This window comes from Lissotriton vulgaris, chromosome 1_1, assembly GCF_964263255.1.
Source record: "Lissotriton vulgaris chromosome 1_1, aLisVul1.2, whole genome shotgun sequence".
In the NCBI taxonomy this organism is placed as follows: domain Eukaryota; kingdom Metazoa; phylum Chordata; class Amphibia; order Caudata; family Salamandridae; genus Lissotriton; species Lissotriton vulgaris.
The window spans coordinates 1,542,855,266-1,542,880,122 of NC_141685.1; the positions used below are offsets into that span (position 1 = coordinate 1,542,855,266).

Sequence of the window (24,857 nt, forward strand, 5' to 3'; positions counted from 1 at the left end):
TCACATCCTAATTTGCACAGAGGGACCTCCGCTGCCCCTGCGGACGGTCCCTCCACCTCGGGTTGGTGGACCGACGCAGGTCCGACCGCCATCCTAATGAGGCCCTTAGTCCAGAAACGAAAATGTAGGCATTGATAGGTACGCGCCCTTTAAGGAACGTAGCTAAAAAAAAGCAGCAGCCTGAGGACCTTACCAGGCCAACATCAACAAGCTTATGTGACTCACTGTAGTCAAGGCATAACAGGGCACTGCTACCTTTGTATGCATGGAGAGCCATACAGAAATACAGTTCAGCTTCTCTGCTCAAACCATCCATTGTGTACAGTTTCTATTTCTCAATCAGGATACGAGGCAACAGAAAAATGCCTTTGCATATTTACGATACAGATTTTACCCCAAAATGTTTGCCACATCTACTGAAACGTAGGTAAAATAGTCAGGTCGAAGTGTATTTTGGAGGGATCCAGAAATTGATAACAGGACTACATTCTGATAAGTGGATTTTCATTGAATTTTGAGATTATTGTAGTACACATTTTTCAGGTGGACACGTTGTAGAAATTAAGGGGTCGATATTGTGACGAGACGTATATTGTCATGCTTTTGCCATTGATTAATTAACTCACACTTTTGGGAACCTTTGTGAATAGACCACACAAATCGGCATCGTCAATATATAATAATTTTTCTATGCCTATAGTCCAGAAAAATTAGAATAAACAGCACATGGTAATAACAACTTTGATTAAGGCCATGTGTATTGAGCTTGTTCATAGTTTTCGTCCGCACAATAGAACAAAATGTATTTTGAAGGTAAATTATCATATGTTAATTACCCCAATCCAATCGCATTGAATTTACATTCATTTAAGAGTTTTTGCTAAGGAAAATATTGCTTTAGTTGATCTCTTCATAAAAGGCATCCGCCACTATAATGTTCAAATACATGCTAGGTGTAAACCATTTACACAGAGCCTAGCCCCTGCCCAAACTAACACTAAACAGTGGCAAAATGGAGGTGGTGGTTCCTGTTACAGTCCAATGAAAGTTGTTGCATTGATGGAATTACGGTGAACTCCTCTTTATAGAACATATGTGGTATGCAAGGAAAACGTTGAAACTAATGGTGTGTCTGTCCTCAAGGATGGAATTGTAGCATTAATACATTGTTGTCCGCAGAAGAAGTTATACTGCATGAGTCTGAAGTTTACATATTATGAGTCAACCCATTTGTGGGGCCTGGGCCTAAAGATATTGCTCCTATGTCCACTGAAAAAATGTGGGTACACTCAAAAGTATTCACACATAGAAGAGAAGTCACTCAGTCCCTTTAGAACTGTTGTATTAATGGTCCACTGAAGCCCGAAATGGAGTCCTTTTACTCTTCAAAAATGTCTTCTCGATTTATAATGACTGTGATGTCACACTGGAGCGCTGGTTCTTCTTTAAGGACATGAAGTTACAAAATAAATGGTCTCTGCACCAATCCAACAGAAGTTTCCACCTATCTGCTTCTCCAGTGGGTGATAATTCCTGGTGCGAAATCATGTCCCATATCCCTTAGGCCGACTTTATGTGATCCATACAATGTTCTTGTAGGAGAATCCCACGTACAAAACACAAGAGTTTCAGCAAATGTTTAATTCCACTGACAGGAACAGTCCACTGGCTCTTGCAGGACATACATCACTTCGGTGCCATTTCCTGAGCAGTATAGTGGCACGGTTAGATTCTGCACTCCAACCTCACGGCAACATTTGCAGAATCTTAAATGGCTATCGATATTAACGTTGAAAATTGTCGCTGAAGGACATTTTCCATCACAGGAGGCCACATTGATCTGCATCGCAAAGAAAGATAAAAACGATAGTCACAATTCACTTTAAGGTTTAACTTGCAGTTCAAGATGTTTTTTCCTAAGGGCCAGCTATTTTATATATTACCCAATGTTGCCCAAAGTTACCAATAAATCAACGAAATATTCATTCAAATCTCTAACGTGAAACTAAAAACCATTTCAAGCTAAAAACCATTACAAGCTACAAATGTTTGGTTGAAGACAATTGCCCACAGAACGTATTGTTCAAAACAGACTGGAAACGTTATAACAGATTCATTGGTTGACTTCAATTACAAAGTAAAAGTTAGCCAATCCAAATTCAACACCGATCAATTACTTCGTAACTTTATTAGTATGTTTCTCTAATATTTTCCTTTTGTGACTGTCATCAACAGTTTTGTGTTTTTTTTCAGGATTGTACATCTTTAATTTGTCTATAAATTGACTTGGCAATAACAAGAAGCATGTCCAGTGTGCTCCTCTTGGTAAAGCCCTACCATCCTCAGATCCCTCTAGGCGTCTTGCGTGTTGCCGTTACTCCTGTGAATGATGCATGTTTAGATATTACTTTGTGCCTCATTTTGAGTTTGGTGGCATGTGATACTGCCATAAATTGCCGGTGCGCCCGCCCTCCAAACTCGTGGATCCCCTGGCGTTGCTTTCTTGGCCATTGGAAATACATCCCCCGGCCACCCCAGTCGTGGTTACCTCCACCTATTTAGGGTGTGGCGACCATCACTTATTCTCCCTACCCGGGTCCAGCTGATGAGGCACAGCAGATCTGTGCAGGGAAAGCTAAGGCCTGAAACAAAGGAAGTCAGGACCACTGCAATTTTGTTTTTCTGCAACAAACTCCAGCTTTGGTGGTTTATTTCCGTCAAATAAAAAAGAATGCCAAAACACATGGTAAGGCTAGGTATTTTCCGCTGCTTTCAGTTAATCTGTTGCTTCAGTGCATACACTGCAGGCATGGACATTCCCACCGGCCAGTGAGGGATCTCTTTCTATGGCGGGTGGTGGGCAGCAAGGAGAGGAGAGGACATGGCCTTTATTGGCTGGATCTTGATCGATGTACACCTGATTTCAGTGCAAGTACATAGAGGGGAAACTCAAATTTCATGCCTGGTGGCATGTCCACTCCATTTCAAAGTTCTTGGCATGGTAGGGAGACAGCCACCAGGCACAAAACCCATTCCCCACTGGGAGGTCTTCATAAGTAATGGACTGCTAATGTAAACTTCACATTATCGTTGAAGGTAGCCAGCTGTAACTACACTTTGGGGATCTTGAAAGGCAGACACATTTCCTTTATGGGCTTCTACCGAGTTGCATGCCAGACTTTAATCACTTATGCAGGACAACTCAAACTAAGCAAACAATAAATAGGACGTGTACATCCTAATGACATGGCAACAAAGAAGATGGCGTGTGCAAGATGGCAGCTGCTTGCCTCCCTCTGGGTCAGGCTAGTTGCAATATTATGTTTGTGTAATCCTATACTTCATTACTATGAATCACAATATAATAGTTTAATTTGAACCTCTTACCGGAGTTTGACTAATGCAATCGTGTTTCCTTATGGTTGTTCTAATCAACGTTTTCTGGCATATTTTTTCTTCCTGTTTGCCTAATAAAACAAAGATATAATTTAGGCAACAATATGTATAGTATCGCAGATTAAATAACATGATACAGCAAGGTATTTATCAATGGCAGTCTTCATTGAAATAGTTTAAAAAATGCCCATCCAATAAGTGTTGGCAATTACTTGCTATATTTCAAATCATAATCATTCTACGGACATAATTTGAACACTTTTGGATGTACATATTGAAACATATGTCAGAGTATTTTAAGCAGTTTTAAGTAGGGAAATGATTGCTACATTTAGGACATGTTAAGTATTAGATTATTGCACTGGGTAGAGAAAACGACAAACCTATAACATTGTGCAAAGAAATGTTTCCCTTACATCAGGTGAAAGACTAATGGGTCATTCGTCTTTTTTCACATGGGCAACAACAAGAAGTAACTGTTTGTTATTACTTTTAAAAAAGGATTCAGGTCGGTTTAATGATGATGCTCCTTTTTGTCTGGGAATCCAGTGCTTCATGAAAATAGCTTGTTAACACAATTTTAAGAATTGTGGGTGAAGTTCAAACGTGCAATGCAGTTCAATGGAATTGTTCAAACTGCATGGCTTCTCCTCCACAATAAACAGAAACAACCAGCCTGCTCATCAGCCTTCAAGATAACAAGAATTCGCATGTATGCTGCGACCAATTGATGAGAGCACTTGAAGTGTAATAGGCAACATTCAAATTACATTATGGGCCTTATTTAGAGTGTTGATATCCCATCCACCAAATTACCATAGGTTATAATAATGCACGTGTAATATAACGTATGGGACAGCCATTGTGTTTGCAATTGAGTATACCACCTGCCAAACCTAAATATGGGATAGCACGTAAAAATATGAGGCCAGCTGTGGTTGGTCAAAAGACTGGACCAACTTTCAAGAAAAAATACATGATTTTTTCAGGAAACCCTCACTCACCCTAGTGGTGACATGCTTCATCATCGGGTCCACTAGGGAGATCGAGTACCTCACGATAAAGTCTGCTTGACTCTTCTAAATGACAGAACTAACTATACCCCTCTTACCACAGACCCAACTGCTGAAATGAAAGCACGAATATCCACATTTGTACGAGAGGCAGAGCTGAACGAACATATCTCACCTCATGAGGCGGCATACCTTATGGCAGGGGGTCCAACGATCCCATATTTTTATACATTGCCAAAAACACACAAAAATGTATTACCGCCACCAGGACGCCCCATAGTGTCTGGCATTGGCTCAGTACGGGAACCTCTATCCACTTTCTGCGACCATTATCTAAAACCAATAGTGCAAAACTCCAGCACCTACCTGAAGGACACAAAAAGCCTTCTCAGGCTACTGAATGACATCTCTTTTGAACCAGACTCTGTCATCCTGGTCACTATGGACATAGAGAGTCTGTACACCAGTATCCCCCAGGAAGAAACACTACGGGTACTGGCACAAGCACTGGACACAGTGACCTGGGAATACATCACGCCAAAGGCGTTCATCCTACAATGTGCAAGGATGGCACTTAAAGAAAATTACTTTGAGTATAAAGGGCAACTGTACCTCCAATGCACAGGGACCTCAATGGGCAGCACCTTCGCTCCTAGCGTAGCGGGGTTGTACGTATACGATTTTGAGACCAAGTATATCCTGCCTACATCCAACCCCTTTGCCTCCTCCATAGGATTATGGAGGAGGTACATTGATGACATTCTCATACTATGGACCGGTACTGAAAACAGTCCTATTGAATTCCTGAGCTGGGTCAACACTCTTGACCCTTATCTAAAATTCACTCACAATCACAGCAAAGAATCAATAGTTTTCTTGGACTTAGTGATAAGGATCGAGGGAACATCTCTCACTACTGTGACCCATCACAAACCTACGGCAAGGAACAATCTTCTGCAATTCAGCAGCTTCCATCCAAGGCCACTGCGTGAAAACCTGCCCTATGGGCAATACCTCCGCTTAAGAAGAAATTGCAGCAGCACCACAGACTATAAGACACAGGCAAAGGACCTAACTGTCAAACTGAGACAAAGAGGCTACCCTCAAGGCATCCTCAACAAAGGACAGACCAGGGCCCGGAATCAACCTCGGGAAGCCCTCCTTGAAGAGAATGTGAAAATTGACACTGATGTACCATTAACATGTGTGACTACTTATAGTACGCTTTCAGACAATGTCAAAAAATCTATAAATAAGAACTGGAGAATTATCACCAGTAGCATGGGTGATTGGGAAAAACCACTTTTTTCCTTCAAAAAGGGCAGAAGTCTCAAGGATGCCCTGGTTCATACAAGACCTTTAACATGCCCGTCATCACTTACCAGATCCGTCACTGAACCATGGCACTTACCCCCCATTACTGGGCATTTTCCATGTACCGACTGCAGTGTCTGTCATTTAACCACCCACACCAAACAGCTAAATCTGGAACTGGGCAAAGTATGGACCCAAAAATCCCATACCAACTGTAACTCCACCAATGTTATATATCTGATTACCTGCCCGTGTGCCAAGAGATATGTGGGCATGACAACCCGGAAAGACAAGACACGCATTGGCGAACATCGCAGTAATGTTCGCTGCACGAAAGTAACCACCAAACTCAGCGAACATTTTCTGCAGGCAAATCATACCCCCAATGATATGACCTGGACAGTGATAGAACAGGTCAATAACCCCAGGAACAGAGAGAAAATCCTGTTTGAAAAAGAGCAGCGCTGGGTCTATAGACTCAATACACATATCCAGGGACTAAATGATCAAATACCTTGGGCCAGCGTTCTGAAACAGTAACAAAGATCAAAAATGAGTTTTTTCCACATGAGGGCATCAACCAAGATTGCAGTTCTAATCATGTGAAAACAATGTATCACATTTATAATAATAACTCTCTTGGTGCATCACTCATTGGAGGCATTTACCTTTTTACTTTCTCTAATTTTTGACTTGCTGAAATCAATTTTTCATCAGTTATAGTTCATAATCAGCCATGAACTTTTATTATCAACAAAGTCCGCATTTTAAAACGGACCTCCGTTTCATAGTCCAATCACCCGATTCTCTGAGGCTTGCTTGCCAAGCCTCGTTGCTAAACAATCCATGCCTCTATTCTTGCGCGCACATGCGCACGAGGCTTGTATTCCAAGCCTCGTTCTGAACTTACAGCCTCGAGTACATCGCTCGCGGGAGCACGGGGCTTGCTTTCCAGGCCTCGCTGTCAAACAAACGTCTCCCATTGGCGGACGCCTCGACGCCTCCCCCTCTTAGCGCCGGGCTTGCCCCTCGCTCGTGATCCACGAGATCCAGCGGGGGACAGCTAGGTGCCGAGTGGGTGCTGAGCGTTGCGGGCGTAAGATCAACTATTTGGACATCTTAATAAGCTAAGTGTTTGTGTGTGAGATTCTGCCAGATTCCTTGAACTCTCCGTTGTGTGTTTGTTTTTACCTTAATAGGGTGTGCCATTGTAGCTCCCACCCCCCCTGAATCTATGGGGCGTGGTTCACATTGAGTACTAGTGAGGATTGTTTCACTTATATTTTTCATTATTTTGCGTGCCTAATTTAGTTCTCTAATTCCACGGCCAGCAGGGCTACGCGTAATTACAACGTAGCACTGCTTCTTACGCTACACCTCGGGGATCATTTCTCCGCCGCCTTACTATAGGTAGTGTTACAATTACGGGCAGCCGCCTGGCTTCCCACACGGATGGACTTAGCACCGCAAGCCTCCATTTACATTGCCTCACCAATTGTGCAACGCCTTGTGCCAGATCACTCGACTCTGGTTCTAGTTGAGGCCCATCACCCTGGTTCTTGGGACAACCTCTATTCTGCAATGCCATCCATCTCGGCCACGGCCATTGATAGGTTTGTTAGCACGTATCACGCCACACTATTAGTGTAACGGCCATAAAACATGATCAATAATGATTGTCTGTTCTTGTTTTTATGTTTTGTGTGTTGTTTGTCTGTCTGTCTATCACCCATCCACAGACTTCTGGGCTCCTCGCAATAGAGGTAAATCCCCTAGCCTTTTGGTTTGTATTTTAAAACGCACCTATTTTTACACATAGTGCTACTTTTTAACTTTCACCGCCTACGGCAGGGTGGGCCTTAGCGTGCCTATACCTGTTGAGGCAACACTCGCATACTGGTCCTGATGAAAGCCCTGTAAATTCATACACTTAAAGGGCAGAAACATGTTGACCTTCCCCTAACAGGGAAACACCAGTATTTCTTTTGGCTAGTTTCCCTGCACATAGTCTTTAATTTTAATATGTCAAGTTGACCAGCTAATAAATGATTTTTTGGTACAACCTCTGACATTTTTAACCACACTTAACTTTTTTCACACTTCACTCTCACAAACCTGCTCCGCAGTCTCCTGGCGTCGTAGCACACTGGGGAGGTACTCGATCTCCCTAGTGGACCCGATGATGAAGCATGTCACCACTAGGGTGAGTGAGGGTTTCCTGAAAAAATCATGTATTTTTTCTTGAAAGTTGGTCCAGTCTTTTGACCAACCACAGCTGGCCTCATATTTTTACGTGCTATTTCTACTTTATTAACGCCACACTGACGGACACTCTTCCTTTGTTTATGTATCTACTGATTGGGGACTAAGAGTGCCCTCGAACCCTGTCTCTCCCTTTGTTGACGGAAACCTAAATATGGGCCACTGCCTTTACAAGGAAGGTAGAGGGCAACGTCATTCTGTGCACAAGGGCATAGCTTCGGGGGTGATGGGGGTCGGGGTATTACACCCCCTAATAAATGTATTCACTAGTAAATAGTTGGTTACAGTAGCTGGTGAGGTGGAATTTTGGATTTCAACTAGGATTTTTACATGCACACAAAGACTAAAAGACATACGCACACACGCTCTCTCCTCTCTGTTTTTGAAGTTTTTAAAACTGTTATTTTACAGCATATTGTCTTTTAAGTAATCCTAACAATCCACCCTGTTATCCCTTAAACCCCCTCATGCTCTGCTTCTCAAATAATGCATTTTACCATGGTATGCCAGCGTGATTGTTGGTAAATCTGAAGTTCACACCCCCCAGTCTTACTGACCAAGCTTCGCCCCTGTGTCTGCACTTGTACTCTGCTCTGTATTTGAGACGGTCAGGCAACTCAACATAACATTTTAGAGTAGTGCAGACAAAGATTATTAAAAGTGCTGACGACTGGGGCATAATGTTTATGAGGTAAGAAAGAGGTAACGTGTCACAGTTTCCCATCAAAATAAATAGTTCTCCACTACTGTTTGAATTAGGGTTTAACTTGTCAGAACAGCATCTAACAGGAGGTCAAGAATCTTCATTATGGTAGTGACTGGAATATAAAATATAAACGTATATATCTCCCCCTGGTACCTATTAATTTAAAAAAGTTCTTGGAACTCAGAAATCACCCTTTTGGGTTAATTCCTCTGCCGAGCGACCACGTCAGGCCCACTCATAGTCTCTGGTCTCAGAGCAGTATTTCACACTTCACCAAAGCAGCACTGTTAGGCCAGATGCAGGCAAACCAATGATAATTAGTGACAGGGAATTCAGGCAGGGAAAGACTAGTTTTTCAGAAGTCACTTTCCCTGTATATTTATCAAAAATCAAATATTGAATTGGATTTATAATAAATATTAAAAGCAGTGGTGGAACTATCTCTGTAGCGTATTCCAAACCAAAAAGACAGAATTAACAAACTAACTTCACTTTAGATTTTTCTTCAAAGAACCTGCTACAGCCCTAACACTGAAAATATCTTTTAGGGGCCAACCTCTGTATAAAAACATGCAAAAATTAAATTCTTAAATGTTTCACTTTTAAATACCAGGCACCCTGCTTTGAAACCTATTTGCTGGGTCTGGTAGCTCAGTGGAGTAATGCATCCATTGCAGGAGCCTGTGTTCAACCTCATGGTTACAAGTTCAAATCCTGGCATGTCCACTCAGTCTTTCATTTGTCTATAAAATGAGTATCATTGAGTTGAGTAACAATAAACATCTGTTATTCAGTGCCTAGATACATGTGGGTAAAGTGCGCTTTACAAATACAATTGTTATGTTATTTGCGAGTGACTTAATATGTAAAAGTAGGGTTACACTCCTATCAAAAGGTTATTTTACATGTCTGATTAAAAGTTTAAAAGCTGGAAGAGTCAGGCAACACACATAGGCCTGAAATCTTATTTTTCTTGAAAGCAAAGTGATTGGCACAATAACAATAAGTATTGAAGTCCACAGGTGACATCTAGCTTTCTATTAGCCAGTTTTACCATGTTTTGGGGGTCCGAGCACATGCACTGAGGAATGGACAGCAAGACCCCAGTGGGCAAAGTTAAAAAGCCAGCAGAAGGTTGACACAAAAATTGGGTGTCATCATGCAAAATGAGGTACTATCTTACCTAATAGGCATTGTGGTGAAATCCCTCCTCTCAAAAAAACGTTCATTACCTCTACTATTTCAAAATGAAAACATGTCCAGAACTATCAATATGTCTTCTTTCACCAGATTCACAGTGATCTTACACCAATCCAGCACACCACATATTTTGATACTTTCAACATAACAGTTCAAAAGGCTTTTGATGCACACTCTCTCCTGCGTACAGTCTTTCCAATGTCTTCACATTGTTAGCCTTCTATCACACTTGGCATCTGCACAATAAAAACCAAGCTAAAGTCACAAAGGAGGATGAAAACATAAGATCCCACAAAATGTAAGGCCTCATTTATAAGGAAATGATGCAGCACAGCTCCGCAAGCCAATCTGCTATGCTGAGCTGTGGCTTTTTCAGGCACAGATGTGTCATATTAACAACATTACAACAGATCCGTGTGCTTTCCCCTGCCCTGGTGCACAATTGGCTGCCATGTGCCAGCGCAGGCACCCTACATTATTTTGCAAGGGTGTCTGTGTTGCAAGATTGATTGTTTTGCGCATTCTGAAGTCCGCTAACCCATATTGGTTCCATGCCTTTCAGCCCTCAAATTTAACAAACCATTAACTTTTTTCTCCAAAGTACTGCTCTGCCTAACATCACTTTCAATCAATCCCTCCTAAATGGAATCCATATTCTGTGCTCAAATTAGTTGTATTTTTACTACTACTGGGTAAAATACTACTGAAACTTCCTCCCATTTAAGCATAGAGCAGTATCACTCCCCCTTTCTCCTCAATGGTAGAGAAGTGCCTAGTCTCCAACTAACTCTTCATATATTTCTCATCCAATATTATTCTAAACCCCTTCCAATCTGGCTTGTTTGCCAGATTCAGTGCCCTTCCACATCAGCAATAACCTCTGCTCACTAAAATCACCAATTTTCAATTTATAATTTCTCTCCCCCTATCAGGGGCTTTTGACTCTGCAGCTCACCCAACACTATTTCTCTCCCTCCAAATCTTTGGTACCACTGACACAACTCCTTAGTGGTTTCCCTTTCACTTATCTGACTGCTCGTGCTCAGTTGAGTGAGACTCCAATAGACCCCAACCAAATCCTCTTCATGTAGGTTTCCCCCAAGGATCAGTTCTAGGGCGTCTTCTGTTCTTTCTCTACACCCCGCACTTGGTGGCATCACTTTCTCCTTTAATTTCTCATAACTTCTCTAAGTCAACAACACACAAATCATCTTGTCTTGACCCACCTATCACTCCCATTCCTACATCACACATTGACTATGCCACTGCAAACCAGTATTATATGGCCCTCTGGTCTTCCAAAATTTGAAGTTTCCTCTGTTTCCCTCTCCTCTACTCCCATCATATATCCAAGCACTATCCACTTTGCTCATGACAATTTAACCTTTGCTGCCTCTGGTAAGTATATAGGTGTTCTGTTCAAAGCTTCAATGTGTTTGGAAGTATTCATTTACCACCACCATCTCAATAGAATGTTCCATATCTTGAACATATGAAGCATACAACTATGCCCTAAGCATGGGCGAATTTTGCGAATCTCGCGTTCGCGAATTTTGCGGATTTGCGAACACCAAAAAAAAAATCCGCAAATTCGTGAGAATTCGCAGATTTTTTTTTGGGTGTTCGCGTGGGTTTCTGCCAGTTCGCGAGGGTTTTTGTACAATTTCGCAAACGTGAACTTACCTGTCGGGTCGCAAGTTTTGCGAACTTGTTGTTTCTACGTCTCCAGCCTGTTTGGGACACTCTTCTTCATCACTGCCACCCTCTGTCACCACTGCCACTCTCTGACTACTCATGCCACCCTCTGGCCCACCCATGCCACCCTCTGTTTCATCACAGCACCCTCTGGTTGTCCAGTGTACATTATTGTGGCAAAGCAAAGCACACCTTCCCTGCCTCAGGGTGACCTGAATTAATTTGGGGCTGATTAATGTGTCACAGAATATTTTTTTAGCTGGCACCTGCTTCCTTAGTGCTTCCTGATTAGTGATCTTTTGCACTTGCTAAGTGCTTTCATTGTTGCAAAATTAGTTACAACACCTGCCCTGCCCCAACTGACAATAATGAATTAGGGGCTGATTAATGTGTCACTGGATTTGAACTTCCAGCCTGGCTCCTGCTTGTCTCCCTTAGCTGTAATTCAGGACATTTGTGGCATATGTGTAACTATTCTGAGGGTCAGAGCAGGGTCACATAATAGTTGCAAGTAGGCAACTGAACTCTGGAGGGGCCCCTCAGGAAGCACTACAGGAAATGGCTACTAATGATGAGCTTGAACTTTTGAACCTGGTAAGTAGTTTCAGTTTTGCTAAGATCGTATTTCTGCAATTTAGTGCTTATTCGCGGGGCGCGAAGTTGAACTGGGAAGCCGCGAACTCACGCGAACAGTGCGAGCAAGCCATAAAATCCGCTGCTCGCGGATTTGCGGATTTTGCGGGAAATTCGCGAATCTCGCGGATTGCGAATTTACCGAAAATCCACAAAATCCGCGAGCGGAACGGATTTTCCGCCCATACTTACTATGCCCCTGATTTCATACCTCTAAGGCACTAGTTAATTGCCTCATTCTCAAAAACTAGATCATTGCAACGGTGTGCTAGTGTGTGTTACCACACTAGACGAGGTGGTTAGTCCTGCAACCATGACCTTATTAAACCTACCTAGACACACATCCAAGCTAGGTGTCTCAGAGCTACAAACAGGACCCTCAATAATCTGTTAAATATTGTGTTCAAGGAGATGCATGGTAGTTCCCCTCATTACATCACCAATATGGCATGCTACACTCTATCCAGAAATGTGCCTTGCTCACACCAAAAATTATTGGTCACACCTAACCCCTTATGTGCGACCTCAAGATTCCAATCTTTTCGTCTGCTAAGCCCCCATTGCCTTGCTCCCTGACATCTGTACCTGACCCACTCTTAATGATTTAAAAACATTAGCCTTTGGAGCTATCTCATGTAATTGGACAGGACAAATACCTAAAGAAACACACCACAATCAAAATATAACAAGTCCATCTTTGACATATTACATGCAGCCTTGTTCGTTTGGCTCACTGATCAGAGCTCACAAATCAGTTTATGGGTACAAACGTTTCAATCAAGATCCCTATTTTATGTTGACCTTATGTATAGCAATTCTGCAAAAAATGCCAATGTGCTGATCCCCACTAAATACATATGAGTTCAGCAAAGTATAATCAAATAATTTTTTTAAATACAATTTGCTCAGTTTATTGAATTTCATGTGCCCTGCTGTTTTCCCAGAGTTTTGATTTTCTTAATCTCTAGGATTTGTTTTTGGTGTCCACATAAAGCAGGTTCAGCCACTCTGTGCTCTTTGCACAATGGCATTTTCCTTCACTTACAAGGCAGTTTCTGATACTGAAGGTATGTTGTGACATGGAGTCAAATCACTAGTTTAACAATTTGTGGTGTAAAATATCATAAGAAATTGGGTTATTGGTTAAGGTAGATTTTACCCCCCTTAAGCAATAACCATAATCCTTGATAGGGTAAATCACAAAAAAAAAACACTAAATTAACCCAAGCTTACCCCCCCTCCCATAACTATGGCACAGAGCTGATGGCAACATGTAAATGTTTTATTCAGTGCCAAAAACAGTAATGGAGGCAAAACAAAAGAAAATTCTTAAAGTAATTCAGAAAAAAGGGTAACCTTTAATACATAAAATAAGACCAAAACAACAAAAATACCCAAAAAGGGACCCAAATGTATCTCCAAAAAGTGTGAAGCATCACGGTCAACTGCTTACAGCAGATTGGGACCTAGACGTGATTTGAGGCCGACCATTATGGTTTGAAATTTTACCTTCGTACTTAGTCTCTGAAATTAAAGTCCAAAATCTTCAGCTGGGCAAGGAAGAAGTCTTTAGCTAATGAGGGATCCATAAAGTCTGATAGTCATCGGACAAGGTCTGAGGAAGCTGATGACATTTGGCATGAAAGCTCAGGGCAGGAGAAATTCAAATATTATGCCCTAGTAAGGTCCCTTAATGCTGGATACTTTTGATGCATACGCCAACAGAAGATTTCTACATTCACATTTTGTCACTGTTTTGGAACTCGCATCATCCAGTGGGACAAGACGGCAAGATGTAGCCAAAGAGAGCTCCACCAAGCAAATACCTTCTTTATGACACCCCACTGAATCAGATTTGCTGCTGCGGAAAAACTTAGAGAGGGGAAACCTACATTTTCAGTTTTAGCAGGTTCCGCTTAGTCCCCCAGAAGCCCCAGGATTCTCTCACTGCTGACAGAAGTACACTTTGACACAGCCCAGGGTTCCATGACCTCAGAAACAGCACTTGAGAATCAAGACTCACTTCAGCAGAGCCCATCATCAGGGTCCAGTACTGAAACAGTTGAAACTGGTCAGCTGCGAAGTTGCGGTAAACGTCTCTTGAAGCTTGTTGTGTCCCTGTCCCTTGAACAAGGAGGTCGACCCTATGCTCCTTGGAGTCCAATTCCTTGTCCTGGGTACAAGAGGAAGATCATGTCCAGTCATTTTGGGCTCTTCCCAGGTCTCAGGCTGCATGTTTAGTCATCTTCTGATCTTCTCCAGGTCTAGGAGTGTTCAGAGGAGGGTACTGTGAATGCCATATTAATACCTGGCACTAGCCTGTGGGTGGTAGTGACCTCTAGATCCTCTTTAACCAATAGGGTACAAATTCCCATGGGTAACCCTACACACTTTTGTAGCATTTCTTGCATGTTCTACATCTAAATAGTTCTGCAGTGCCTCTCTGCATAAATCCCAGACAGTGAAACCCTTATCCCCTTGTGCAGAGCCAACCAGAGGTTTGGTGAGGGAAATGAGTACCTCCTATATGACCACTTGAAACCTGTTCTTGGGGAAGCCCCCTCTCCACTGTGATTGGAGCGTGGCTCACTGCTGGAACAAAGAAGGGGCCTATCTAGGTGTCATCTGACATCTGCCTATGACAGGGGAGGCCCCTTTGAAGATAATTAGGTTTCTGGGCACTGCCCAAATTGCCATTTTACTAGAGGAACAGAAACTTTTCAGACACTCACCCCCAGTCACAGATCGGGTTGAATCCATCATCTTTCTTTAGCTCACTTCGCCACCCCAGTTCAGACCCAGGCATATGCAAATAAGTCTTTACCCTGTTCCTCACAGGAACAGTCTAGCTTGAATTGCCAAGCTAGGTCTTCCCTGGACTGGAAACAAGCATCCCAGGACCTGTTTTGGGGTTTCACCCCTCATCAGCCAGGCTAGCTTGAATCCAGTGGCAAAGTGAGCAAGAGACCCACGTCTGGGCATACTCTGCCAACTTAGGGCAAAGAAAGCAAACATTAGGAGATGATGGAAGGAGCACTGAAACTGCACTGTGACAACCTGCTTTTGGATCATAAAGATGCTCAGGAAAAGTTTTCCTCTTATCCCTCAGCCTGCACGAAAGCAGGTTGCATTAACCCTGGTTATGTCCAGATTGGACTATTAAAATTTGCTCTATTTGAACTCCAACATTAGTACTCAGCACAAACTCTAAGTAGCACAGAATGTGTTTGCTACAATAACTCTTGACATTCCCAGATGCCATTCGGCTGCTATGGGGTTGGGGGACCTACATTGGCACCCCATCAGAAGGCGCATAATGTTGAAAGCACTCTGTACAGTGCATAAGGCCCTTTTTCTCCCCAGTCCTGCAAGGATTAAAGATATGTTTCACTGACATTTTCCAAGTAGAAACCTGTGTTCGGTACACTGAAACCTGCTTGCTATGCCTAGCACTCGAAAGAAGAAATGGGGAGATAGAGCCTTCTCAATTACTGCAAGTAAACTCTGGAACTCTCTTCCACAAAGCATGAGGGCTATCTCATAGTTGTTGCCTTTTAGGAAAACACGTAACCCTGGCTTTATAGACAACGTTTTTCAGGTGGATTTACTGTTAGGTTTTAGCTCTGGACAGCTGTTTATAGCACCTGGATGCTTTTGGGTAAGTGTTGCATTCTACAAGTTCAAAATCAAATCAAACAAAATCAAATCAGATGGTGACTAATGCCAACTAGCCTCCAGGGGCCTTAGCAGGTAGAATGTAACTTTCTACAATTACAGGTAATATTTATTAACACTCGGACTACATAAGTGAATTGAGTTTTTAATACATATTACAAAGTGTCCAGGATGAAATTCCTAGCTTGTTTCCTAGCAGGAGATAGCATTATTAAATATAACACTGCATCCCAGTGTTGCTATAGTGAAAATAGCTTTTGGTGCCTTTTCATTGTAAGGACAGGAGTAATATCACATTTCTACATGTCCTATTCAATACCATTCACCTGCTCTTATGGGCAGTAAGGCCTACTGAAGGGGACTTGTTAATATTTAAATGAAATGTTTACACATTTCAAAAGGGTTCACTTCGGCAGGTCGAATTGCAGTTTAAAAGCTGCAATAGTCAGGCTACAATGCTAGGCCTGAAGCCATGTTGTTACTGTAGTGAATGGCACAATAGGTGTTGCATTTGACTAGTGACACCTAATTTACTGGCTCTGGGTACATATTGTATCATAGACTAAGGACTTATAGGTAAGTAAAATATGCCAGTTAGGGGTGTACCAATTTCATCATGTTTAAAGGAGAAGTACATGCACTTTACCATTGATAAGCAAGAGTAAAGTGATTAGAGATCTACAACCAGCAAAAAGAGTCAAGGCAAAATTCTTAGGGTACACCAAGTAAAAGATGGTAATTTTCAACACACAGTTTTCTTCCATACTTATAAAATATGATTTTATTGTTTATAGTCCACAAATGTGTCCCTGTGACACAGCAGATCACAATGCAGGCTGTTAGATCATACGAGAGTTTTATAGGTCAACCTAAATTAAAACTGCAAACACATAATCTTTTAAAGGTGATAATGATTATTTAGATGGTTTCCACAAAAAGGTAGTTTTGTAAAGACACACACATTTCTGCTTTAGAGATAGTTGCATCTCCCGAGTCCCTGCTACTCTGAGCAGTTCAAAGGCTCCCTAGATAATGAGAAGCATTTCTGTTGGAGCTATCAGACATTAATTTGGTTCTTCTAAGAACCCATGAAAGAGCCATTTTCTGAGGTTATTTTCATGGACGAGGGTTTCCAGCCACATTGATTCCAGTGCTCTTTGGGGATCTGTTTGTGGTTTCGTACATAGTTGTAAAAGGGTTTTTTCCTTTCACGGATAGTTTGGTTTTTGTGGGAGTGGGAATACATTTCGGATTTTGGCTAGAACCCTGCTCAAACGTCCAAAATTCCTCAATATGGGATTCTTGATTTTGGTTGTGGGAGATTGTGTGCTACAAAGATACTCTAAAATCAGGTATTTCATCATACTGTTAGAAAAAAAGGAGAAAATATTGCAGCTGGTGTATGATACGGTAGGATATCCACAAGTTCTGAACAGGCAGGAAATGTCTGCAAATTTCTTGACTGATTCAAGGAAATGTCCACTTTCGACCCTATTACATTTGGGATTGCGAATTAAGGGGGTGTAGGTCCAGGAGACCAATCACAACTCTCAGTGAAGGTTTTCGAAAATTAACTTTTTTAAGAAGCTCTATTTCCTTTGAGGAATGTGGGCTACTTTAGTTTTTTTTTTTATGCAAGAACAGGGATGGTGGTCTGCTTTCCCTTGCAGGCCACCATGTATGTTATTGCAGCCAATCACAGGGTGAATATTAACAAGGCAGATCATTCTGTGAACCCCTGTGATCCTTATTTAAAAAAATAAAACACTGGTAACACAAAAATTCAGTACACATATGCAACTACTTCTATCGACCAGCATGAAAGCACACATAACCCTAAAGGTTATCTAAATTATGAGGCAAAAAAAATTCAAATTATGCAGCACATTCTCTAGTAGTACTATTGTAACCAATTTTAGCTAGCAACACATTTTTTGGGCAGTCTGCAACTAATGTGGTGAACGTGTTAAATTTACTAAATATGAAGTACACACTCCAATCAGAGGATCACATGAATCTGATGCCCTTCACCGTTGTTCATTGTTTTATCAATAATTTATTATTGAAATGTAAACAAAGTCTAAACATTCTTTCAATGTTTGGTAACCATTAAATAATGTCCCTCTCTTAGTCCGGGAGTGGGTTTCAAAGGCATAGTAGTAAGATACATCCATTGCTTTCTACCACTCAAGTATGTTTACACCAATGAGAAATCTGTTTACTACAGTTCCATGTGTGTTACACGAGAAACTAAAATATAAACGTAAACAGGTAACAAGATGAAACCCAATGATTGTTGAAACTCAACTTTCAGCAAAGTAACCAGATGAAACAGAAAATATTTTTTTAAATATATATATACATAAAAGTGTAGTATTTAACTGTCTGTCACAAGCTGCTTCTGCATTTCAGCTCTTATTAGTGTGTGAGCTATCATACACTCTTCTCCTTAAAAACATGTTCCTTGTTTCGAATTGGCTACCCACTAAGGTTATACTTCAGTTTCATTAGTACTTTGTGTGTTACCCGGGCTCTAAGTGGGCAGGGTCCTGACAGTGTTGAGCACCAGCAGTTTTCAAAAGGAGGCCTTGAAACGGGTCTCATGGGGCTCTGTTTTATGCATTGGTACATGCGGTAAAAAAGTTTCCAGACTGCAGTGAGAGTATGCAAAACAAGGTAATTCTGCTCATTTTGCTCACTTCTCACAGGTGGAGAAATTATGGCCTAACGTCATGCCAGGTGAGCGTTGTACATCATTTAAAGAGAGTAATTTTCTCTCTGGATTTCCTTTCTCTTTTTGCAATGCAGGAGCAGCAACATCATCCCGATGTCAGCCATTGAGGTGGGAACATGGTGAGAGGTCCTCAAATCCCCTGTAAGCTTTACAGGGTTTATGCAGACAGAAAATGTGAAATGTTGCAGCTAGCGACCAAGGCCAAATAAACTTTAATATTTGGAAATTAGTTTGTTCCAAATCCATTGCAGAGAAATAAATTATCTGAAGCGAGGGCCTTCTACTCTTGCACAAAGGTGGGCATTAAGTGATGGATTTGGGTGCGAATCATGAATCGATTGTAGCACATTCTCTGCGGTCAGAAGTGAATAGCATTTGCAGGTTTTAATGGTGTGTCATTCCCAGAGCTGCTTTCATTCAAACATCAGGCAGGCCTGGAACGAGGGAGTTATTGTTGGACCTGTGATTATTCATTACCCCTGACTGCATGGATGGTGAGCTGCTGTTCTTGAATTGTGGAGTGTGTGTGTGCTGTGATTAAAGTAATGTATACCGATCACTGTTCAATCTTGGTGTGGCGATTTATGCAATTGTTAAAGAGACAAAGTGATGTCACCACACTAATAGGATAATTGTGCACATTGCTTCTTAGCTTTGCTGTTTTTGTTGGACGCTCCCAGTTTCAGTAGTAGTTAACAAATTGAATTATTGTACTATACAACTGAGTGCAGTCATTTTTTTTCAATGTGCATTTGTCAAATTTAGTAAATACTGTTTAACTATGGATCCCTACTGTGTGCATTGTTTATTAATGTCAGTGACATATTTTAGCCTATTTGATTTGCCATTATTTTAATTGGTTATAGACAAGGAAGAGATAAAAAAAAAAAGTCATTGTTACCATACTGCAAATGATACAGTCTGTATGAAGGGCAACCATACCCTCTAAGGATAGCCAAACTGTGTGCCAGAAATTGCACCATAATATTGAGGCAGGACATAATGCGACTTCTCATGATTTAGGCCATGACTCTAATTGGATTAACCACACCACTTTAAGAGGTTTTTCATGCCCCTTTTAGACTCCCCCTAGTTTTTTTGTACCCCACTTAAAGCAATATGTGTTAACATATGTACATCAGTGGGACAGTATATGTACTTGGACATTTATGTCCTCTTGCACATTTGCCAATTTACAAATTAATGCCACCATGTGAGTTATGGGAGGGGCTTGGAGGGTCGGGGCCTTATGCTGAGAGCTAGCTAAGAGGCACTCTGCCCCTCACCAAGCCCTTCACGCCCCTCCAAAAGATATAAATACAAAGGGTCACTGAGGCTGTTGCCGATGTCCTGGGGAGTTTTCACACCTCTTAATGGACATCACCTGTTACTGCTCTAAAAACGAGCTGAAAATCCACTGTTTACAGTGGTTTGCAGCTTGTTTTCCCTGCCGCCATGTGATTTCTACTCTTCACCGGGTGACCGTGTGAAGGAAGCCAAAATCATGTGACACACGGTGGCTCTGTGTGAGTTGGCAGGTCTTGTTAAGCATGCATTACCTGTTTCTACATTTAACTGGTCATTCACCTTTATTTGTAAAGATTGTTTGTATTTTCTCATTTTAATATGTCTGTATGTGTATTTAAGGTAGGGGGTTGCGCAGCTTGTGGAGTTGCAATTAGCAGAATTCCGTGGAGTTGAACAGAAACTGAGTGGAATTCCAGAGACTTCCACTCTGACCTAGTTATTAGTCTAGGAGACACGCTCTGCAGTGCATCCACCGTATTCTACTGCCTTAGGTTCACAAGGGTTGGCCTGCTTTGTCAGTGCCATATTCCACCGTCTTGCATTCCCTTGGATTGGCCTGCTTTGTCAGTCAGTGCACAGCCAGAGTCCTTGGGGCTCCAAAGATGTGAGTGCGGTCAGATTTCTTTGTAGCAGTCTAGGTAGCTAGGACTCCATGCGATGACAAGTCAAACACCCAAAAGGCATTTCTGTATCAGGGTAATAGCAGGCATGGGTGTCCACCGCCTGTGCTTGTGGAGCCAGACAGCACTCTCGCCTGCCTGCAGCAGACGCCCCAGGGTATGTAGGACATCCCTAGAGAAGGGTACACTCTATCAGTTCTGTGAATGGGTAGCCCATGTCCCTGTGGGAACTGAGCCAGGCATCGCCCTTGGAGTCTCTGCACAGCTCTACAGCATGGGAGGACCCAGTGTTAGTGACCTCACAAACACCCCAGAACCCCTGCGGTCAGCAGGTCACACATGCTGGGGGCCCGACTACACACTGAAAAGCTAGAGGGCTCTCTCCATTGCTGTGCCCCCTCCCATCATTTCCACCCTAGCATCCCACCAGCACAGCTTCCTACTTCTAGCTCCCCGTAGTGCATGTCTGGAGGCTGCTCAGGCACCTTCCTACCTGCTGTGTCTCTGGAGGGCCTGTGCCTCCCTGCCCTGCTGCATCTAGGCTCTCAAAGAAATGGATACTTGTTTAAAATATGGCTCTTGATGTCACAAGCAAAAAAATTGGACCGTGGCTTCTATTGGGCGCAGGCAAATGCAGATCCCACCTCTTATGTCGCGTTAAAGATATCCTTTGGGCGGCATTTGTTCATTGTGTTGTAAGTAGAAATTCTGTTGGGCTCTAATGCTCTCAGGTTGTGCAACTGTTTTCGGACAATACTTGGTAGGCTGGTAAACTTCACTATGCTATGCAGGAGGTGGAGTTTTTTCCCAAACTCAGCATTCCAAGCAGAGCACAGAGTATAAAAAACTTCTCAAGCTCCACCAGCGTAGTTCAGTTTACCGTCCACCCCTAATTTCAAGCACTGTTAGCGATATTGGAAACATACAACTAAAGTCTGAAAAACGCATCAACCATATTCATAAGCAGTAATTATCCTTTGATGAACCATGATTGTTTTGAAAGGACTCTATAAATCTCTGCTATGTATTATAGTCATGTAGGATTGATGCTCATCTGTAAATCCCAGAATTAAGACAGGGGAGCTGCTGACTGGTGATAGAGGTGATTCATTTATCTTTAACATGTAGATCTGATAAGACACTGAACTTTTCCTAATACATGTTAAGACGATGACTCAATGAGAACATTTGTCTTGGTTATGTACAGTCTTTTTTGAGTTGATTCAGGGTAGAAACGAGCTGCTTTTAATGATACGGTATTGAAGGATGTTATAGCTTCAAAATTACTTGAGGAGTATGACTCACTTGCAATTCTCTATTCGGTTCTCTCAATCTTTGAAAGCTTAATTTTTATCACTGCATAATGTAAATGAAATGAACATTCTTTAAAGATAACAAGAGAACTTGACAGTGACAGTTTGCACTTGCAACCTTTTGAAATTGGCCCTAAGTGTGTTACTTGGTGATGCAGACCACACATATGCCTAATCACTTTACTCACGTACTACTAGGTCAAAGTAGTAGCAACCAATGTGCCGGGCATTAAAGAGATGTTGGACAAGCTCTGTTAAAGAACACATGATCATTTAGATGAAATTGCTACCATAGCCTGCAAAATACACAGATTAAGGACACATCTCTATTGCTAAAGAGAGTAATTTGATCAAAGAAAATAACAGTTCAAGACATTACCTACAATTTATTGACCAATTACATAATATGGTTACTCACACCAGTAACGCAACAAACAGATTAAATCAATGGATCTTCAAGATGGATTAGATGAATTTCTATTTAGCTACCAGATACAAACTAGAAACTTGCAACATACTAGGCATAACAGGGATCTTTTCACCCCCAAATCTTTCTCCTTTTTTGGGGGGTTATTCCTCTAGGTAGCATAATAATAGCAAAAGGTTGAGATTACGGAAGGAGTACAGCGATTCTCACTTTGGTCAGCTCAGATGAAGCAAAGACACATGTTTCCTTTGTTTAAACTAATTCAGACAGTAAAACATTGGGGTATAGTTGGGAGATGAAGCCCCACCTGAAATAATAATCTTTATCCTTGTGAAGGTGAACCACAAAAGTCACTAAATAAACCAGTGCTTAACCATCTAGTAGATTGTAACAATCCGGTCAGGCCTAACTTTAGAGTTAATGTATAAAGTTATTTATGCTGTACTGAAAGAGTTATAAAAACAAAATCTCAAATGATAAAAATCCCCAAACTAATTAGAGTTTTGGGTTATAATGTAATGCACAAAATGAAATCAAAATGATGAACATCCAATAAGAGGAACCAGAGTTATAAACTTTTAAAGGATCAAATGACAATAGTGCCAAGAAGCACAAAGTGCCAATATTAGTCAAAGATTGTGGTGGAAGAGGTCCTGGAAACAAATTCATGCTGACCACAAGTGAGTGTAAATCCAATACACCAACCTGGTTCGTGGTGGTCAAAGATTTTACCTTCTCACTTTAGTTCTTTTAGTCCCAATCCACCACAAGATTACATTTCTATTTACAGGCTCTGGGTACATTTTGTAACATGGACTAAGGACTAAACGTTTATGCAATGCTGGGCTGCAAGCAAAGTTGCAAAGTTGGAGCAGTCCTTGACCCCTGTCAGTGGGCCACTCCCCGCTGCCACCAAGCGATGGGACTACCTGTCCTCTATTACCTGGTTACGCCCTCCGCTGAGCACTATTTCAGTTTTAGATTATTGCATTTGCCATATAGTTTTCTTTATAGAGGCTTCTTCCTCACCTCTCCAGCCTTTCTTATCACCCACACCTCCCCCTACCGGCTAGTCCCTACCACCTCCCAGGACTACTCTTGGAGGTCATAGCAAGGCTCCTATGAGCAGCCATTGACCCCTGTCAGTTTGCCGCTCCCTGCTGTAGCTAAGCCATCTCCGCCATACTGGGGCTACCAGTCCTCTAGTTCCTGGTTACCCCCTCTGTTGTGCACCGTTGCAGTTTTAGAATGCTGCAGTTGCCATATAGTTTTGTTTATAGAGGCTTCTTCCTCACCTCTTCAGCCTTTCTTCCCACCCACACCTCCCCCTACTGGCTAGTCCCTCCCACCTCCCAGGACTACTCTTGGAGGTCATAGCAAGGCTCCTATGAGCAGCCATTGGCCCCTGTCAGTTTACCGCTCCCTGCTGCAGCCAAGCAATCTCCACCACACTGGGACTACCAGTCCTCTAGTTCCTGGTTACCCCCTCTGTTTTGCACTGTTGCAGTTTTAGATTGCTGCAGTTGCCAGGTTGTGTCTAGTGAGTAAGTACGTTAGTGTCTGAGTGCATGTCTGAGTGGGTGCTTGAGTATCTGGGAGGGTTTGTTAGTGGGTGTCAGAGTGTCTGAGTGGGTTTGCAAGTGCCTCGATTAATGTGTGAGTCAGTCTGGGAGCGAGTGCATGAGTGTCTGAGTGGGTCTGTAAATGGGTGTGTTAGTCTCTCCGACTCGGTCTGTGATTGGGTGTTAGATGGTCTGTGGGTGAGTACATGAGTCTCTGAGGGGGTCTGTGAGTGAGAGTATAAGTCTCTGTGGGGGTATGTGAGCGAGTTCATAACTCTCTGAGTGAGTCTGTGAATGAGTGCATGAATGTCTGATTGGGTCTCTGAGTGAGTGTGTGAGTCTCTGAGTGGGTCTGTGAGTTGATGTGTGAATCTGTGAGTGGGTCCATGAGTGGGTGTGTGAGTCTCTGCGTCGATCTGTGAGTGGGTACATGAGTATTTAAGTGGGTCTGTGAGTGGTTGTGTGAGTGTCTGAGTTGGTCTGTATACGGATGAATAAGTGTCTGAGTGGGTCCGTGAGTGTGTGTGTGTCTGAGTGGTCTCTGTTTTGCCCTCTTCTGCTCTGTTTTGCCTTTTCTGCATATTTTCCGCCATTTGTTTTGCCTTTTTTGATGGGTTTTCACCCCCTAAGAGGGAGAGAGGGTGCCATAATTTCAATGCAGGGTCAGCTTTAGGGAGGTGCGACAGTAGCAGCCGCACTTGGCACTCACCTCAGGGGAGGCAATAATTTATGATTTTACAAGCACCTTACATCCAGCAGTTTTCAGACAACAATAAAGATGTCAACACAGGTGAATTTCGAAATTTTACGAAGATCGAAATTTTACCTAGTGACAATTTGGACTCATTATAAAGTCGCCCAAAGGGTTACTATTCCTGCTGCAAAAAAATTGTATCATGCAGATTCGAGAACAGTTATCCTCATTGGTTTGTGGAACATTTCGTATAGACTTACTTACACACTTAAACATTATTCCCTTTGTATAAGGTGTATTTGATA

General features: G+C 42.2%; 1 protein-coding gene across 1 annotated transcript in view; it reads right to left on the bottom strand.

Moving 5' to 3' along the window:
* Positions 1-502: 502 nt before the first annotated feature.
* Positions 503-24,857, bottom strand: part of OTOGL (otogelin like) — a 1,110,282-nt gene continuing 1,085,927 nt past the window's right edge. The window contains exons 54-55 of the mRNA XM_086931129.1: positions 3,388-3,467; positions 503-1,840 (exon numbers count right to left, since the gene is read on the bottom strand). Of these exons, the coding sequence (XP_086787255.1) occupies positions 1,640-1,840; positions 3,388-3,467 (281 nt within the window). The 3' untranslated portion in view covers positions 503-1,639. The remainder of the gene's footprint in view (positions 1,841-3,387; positions 3,468-24,857) is intronic.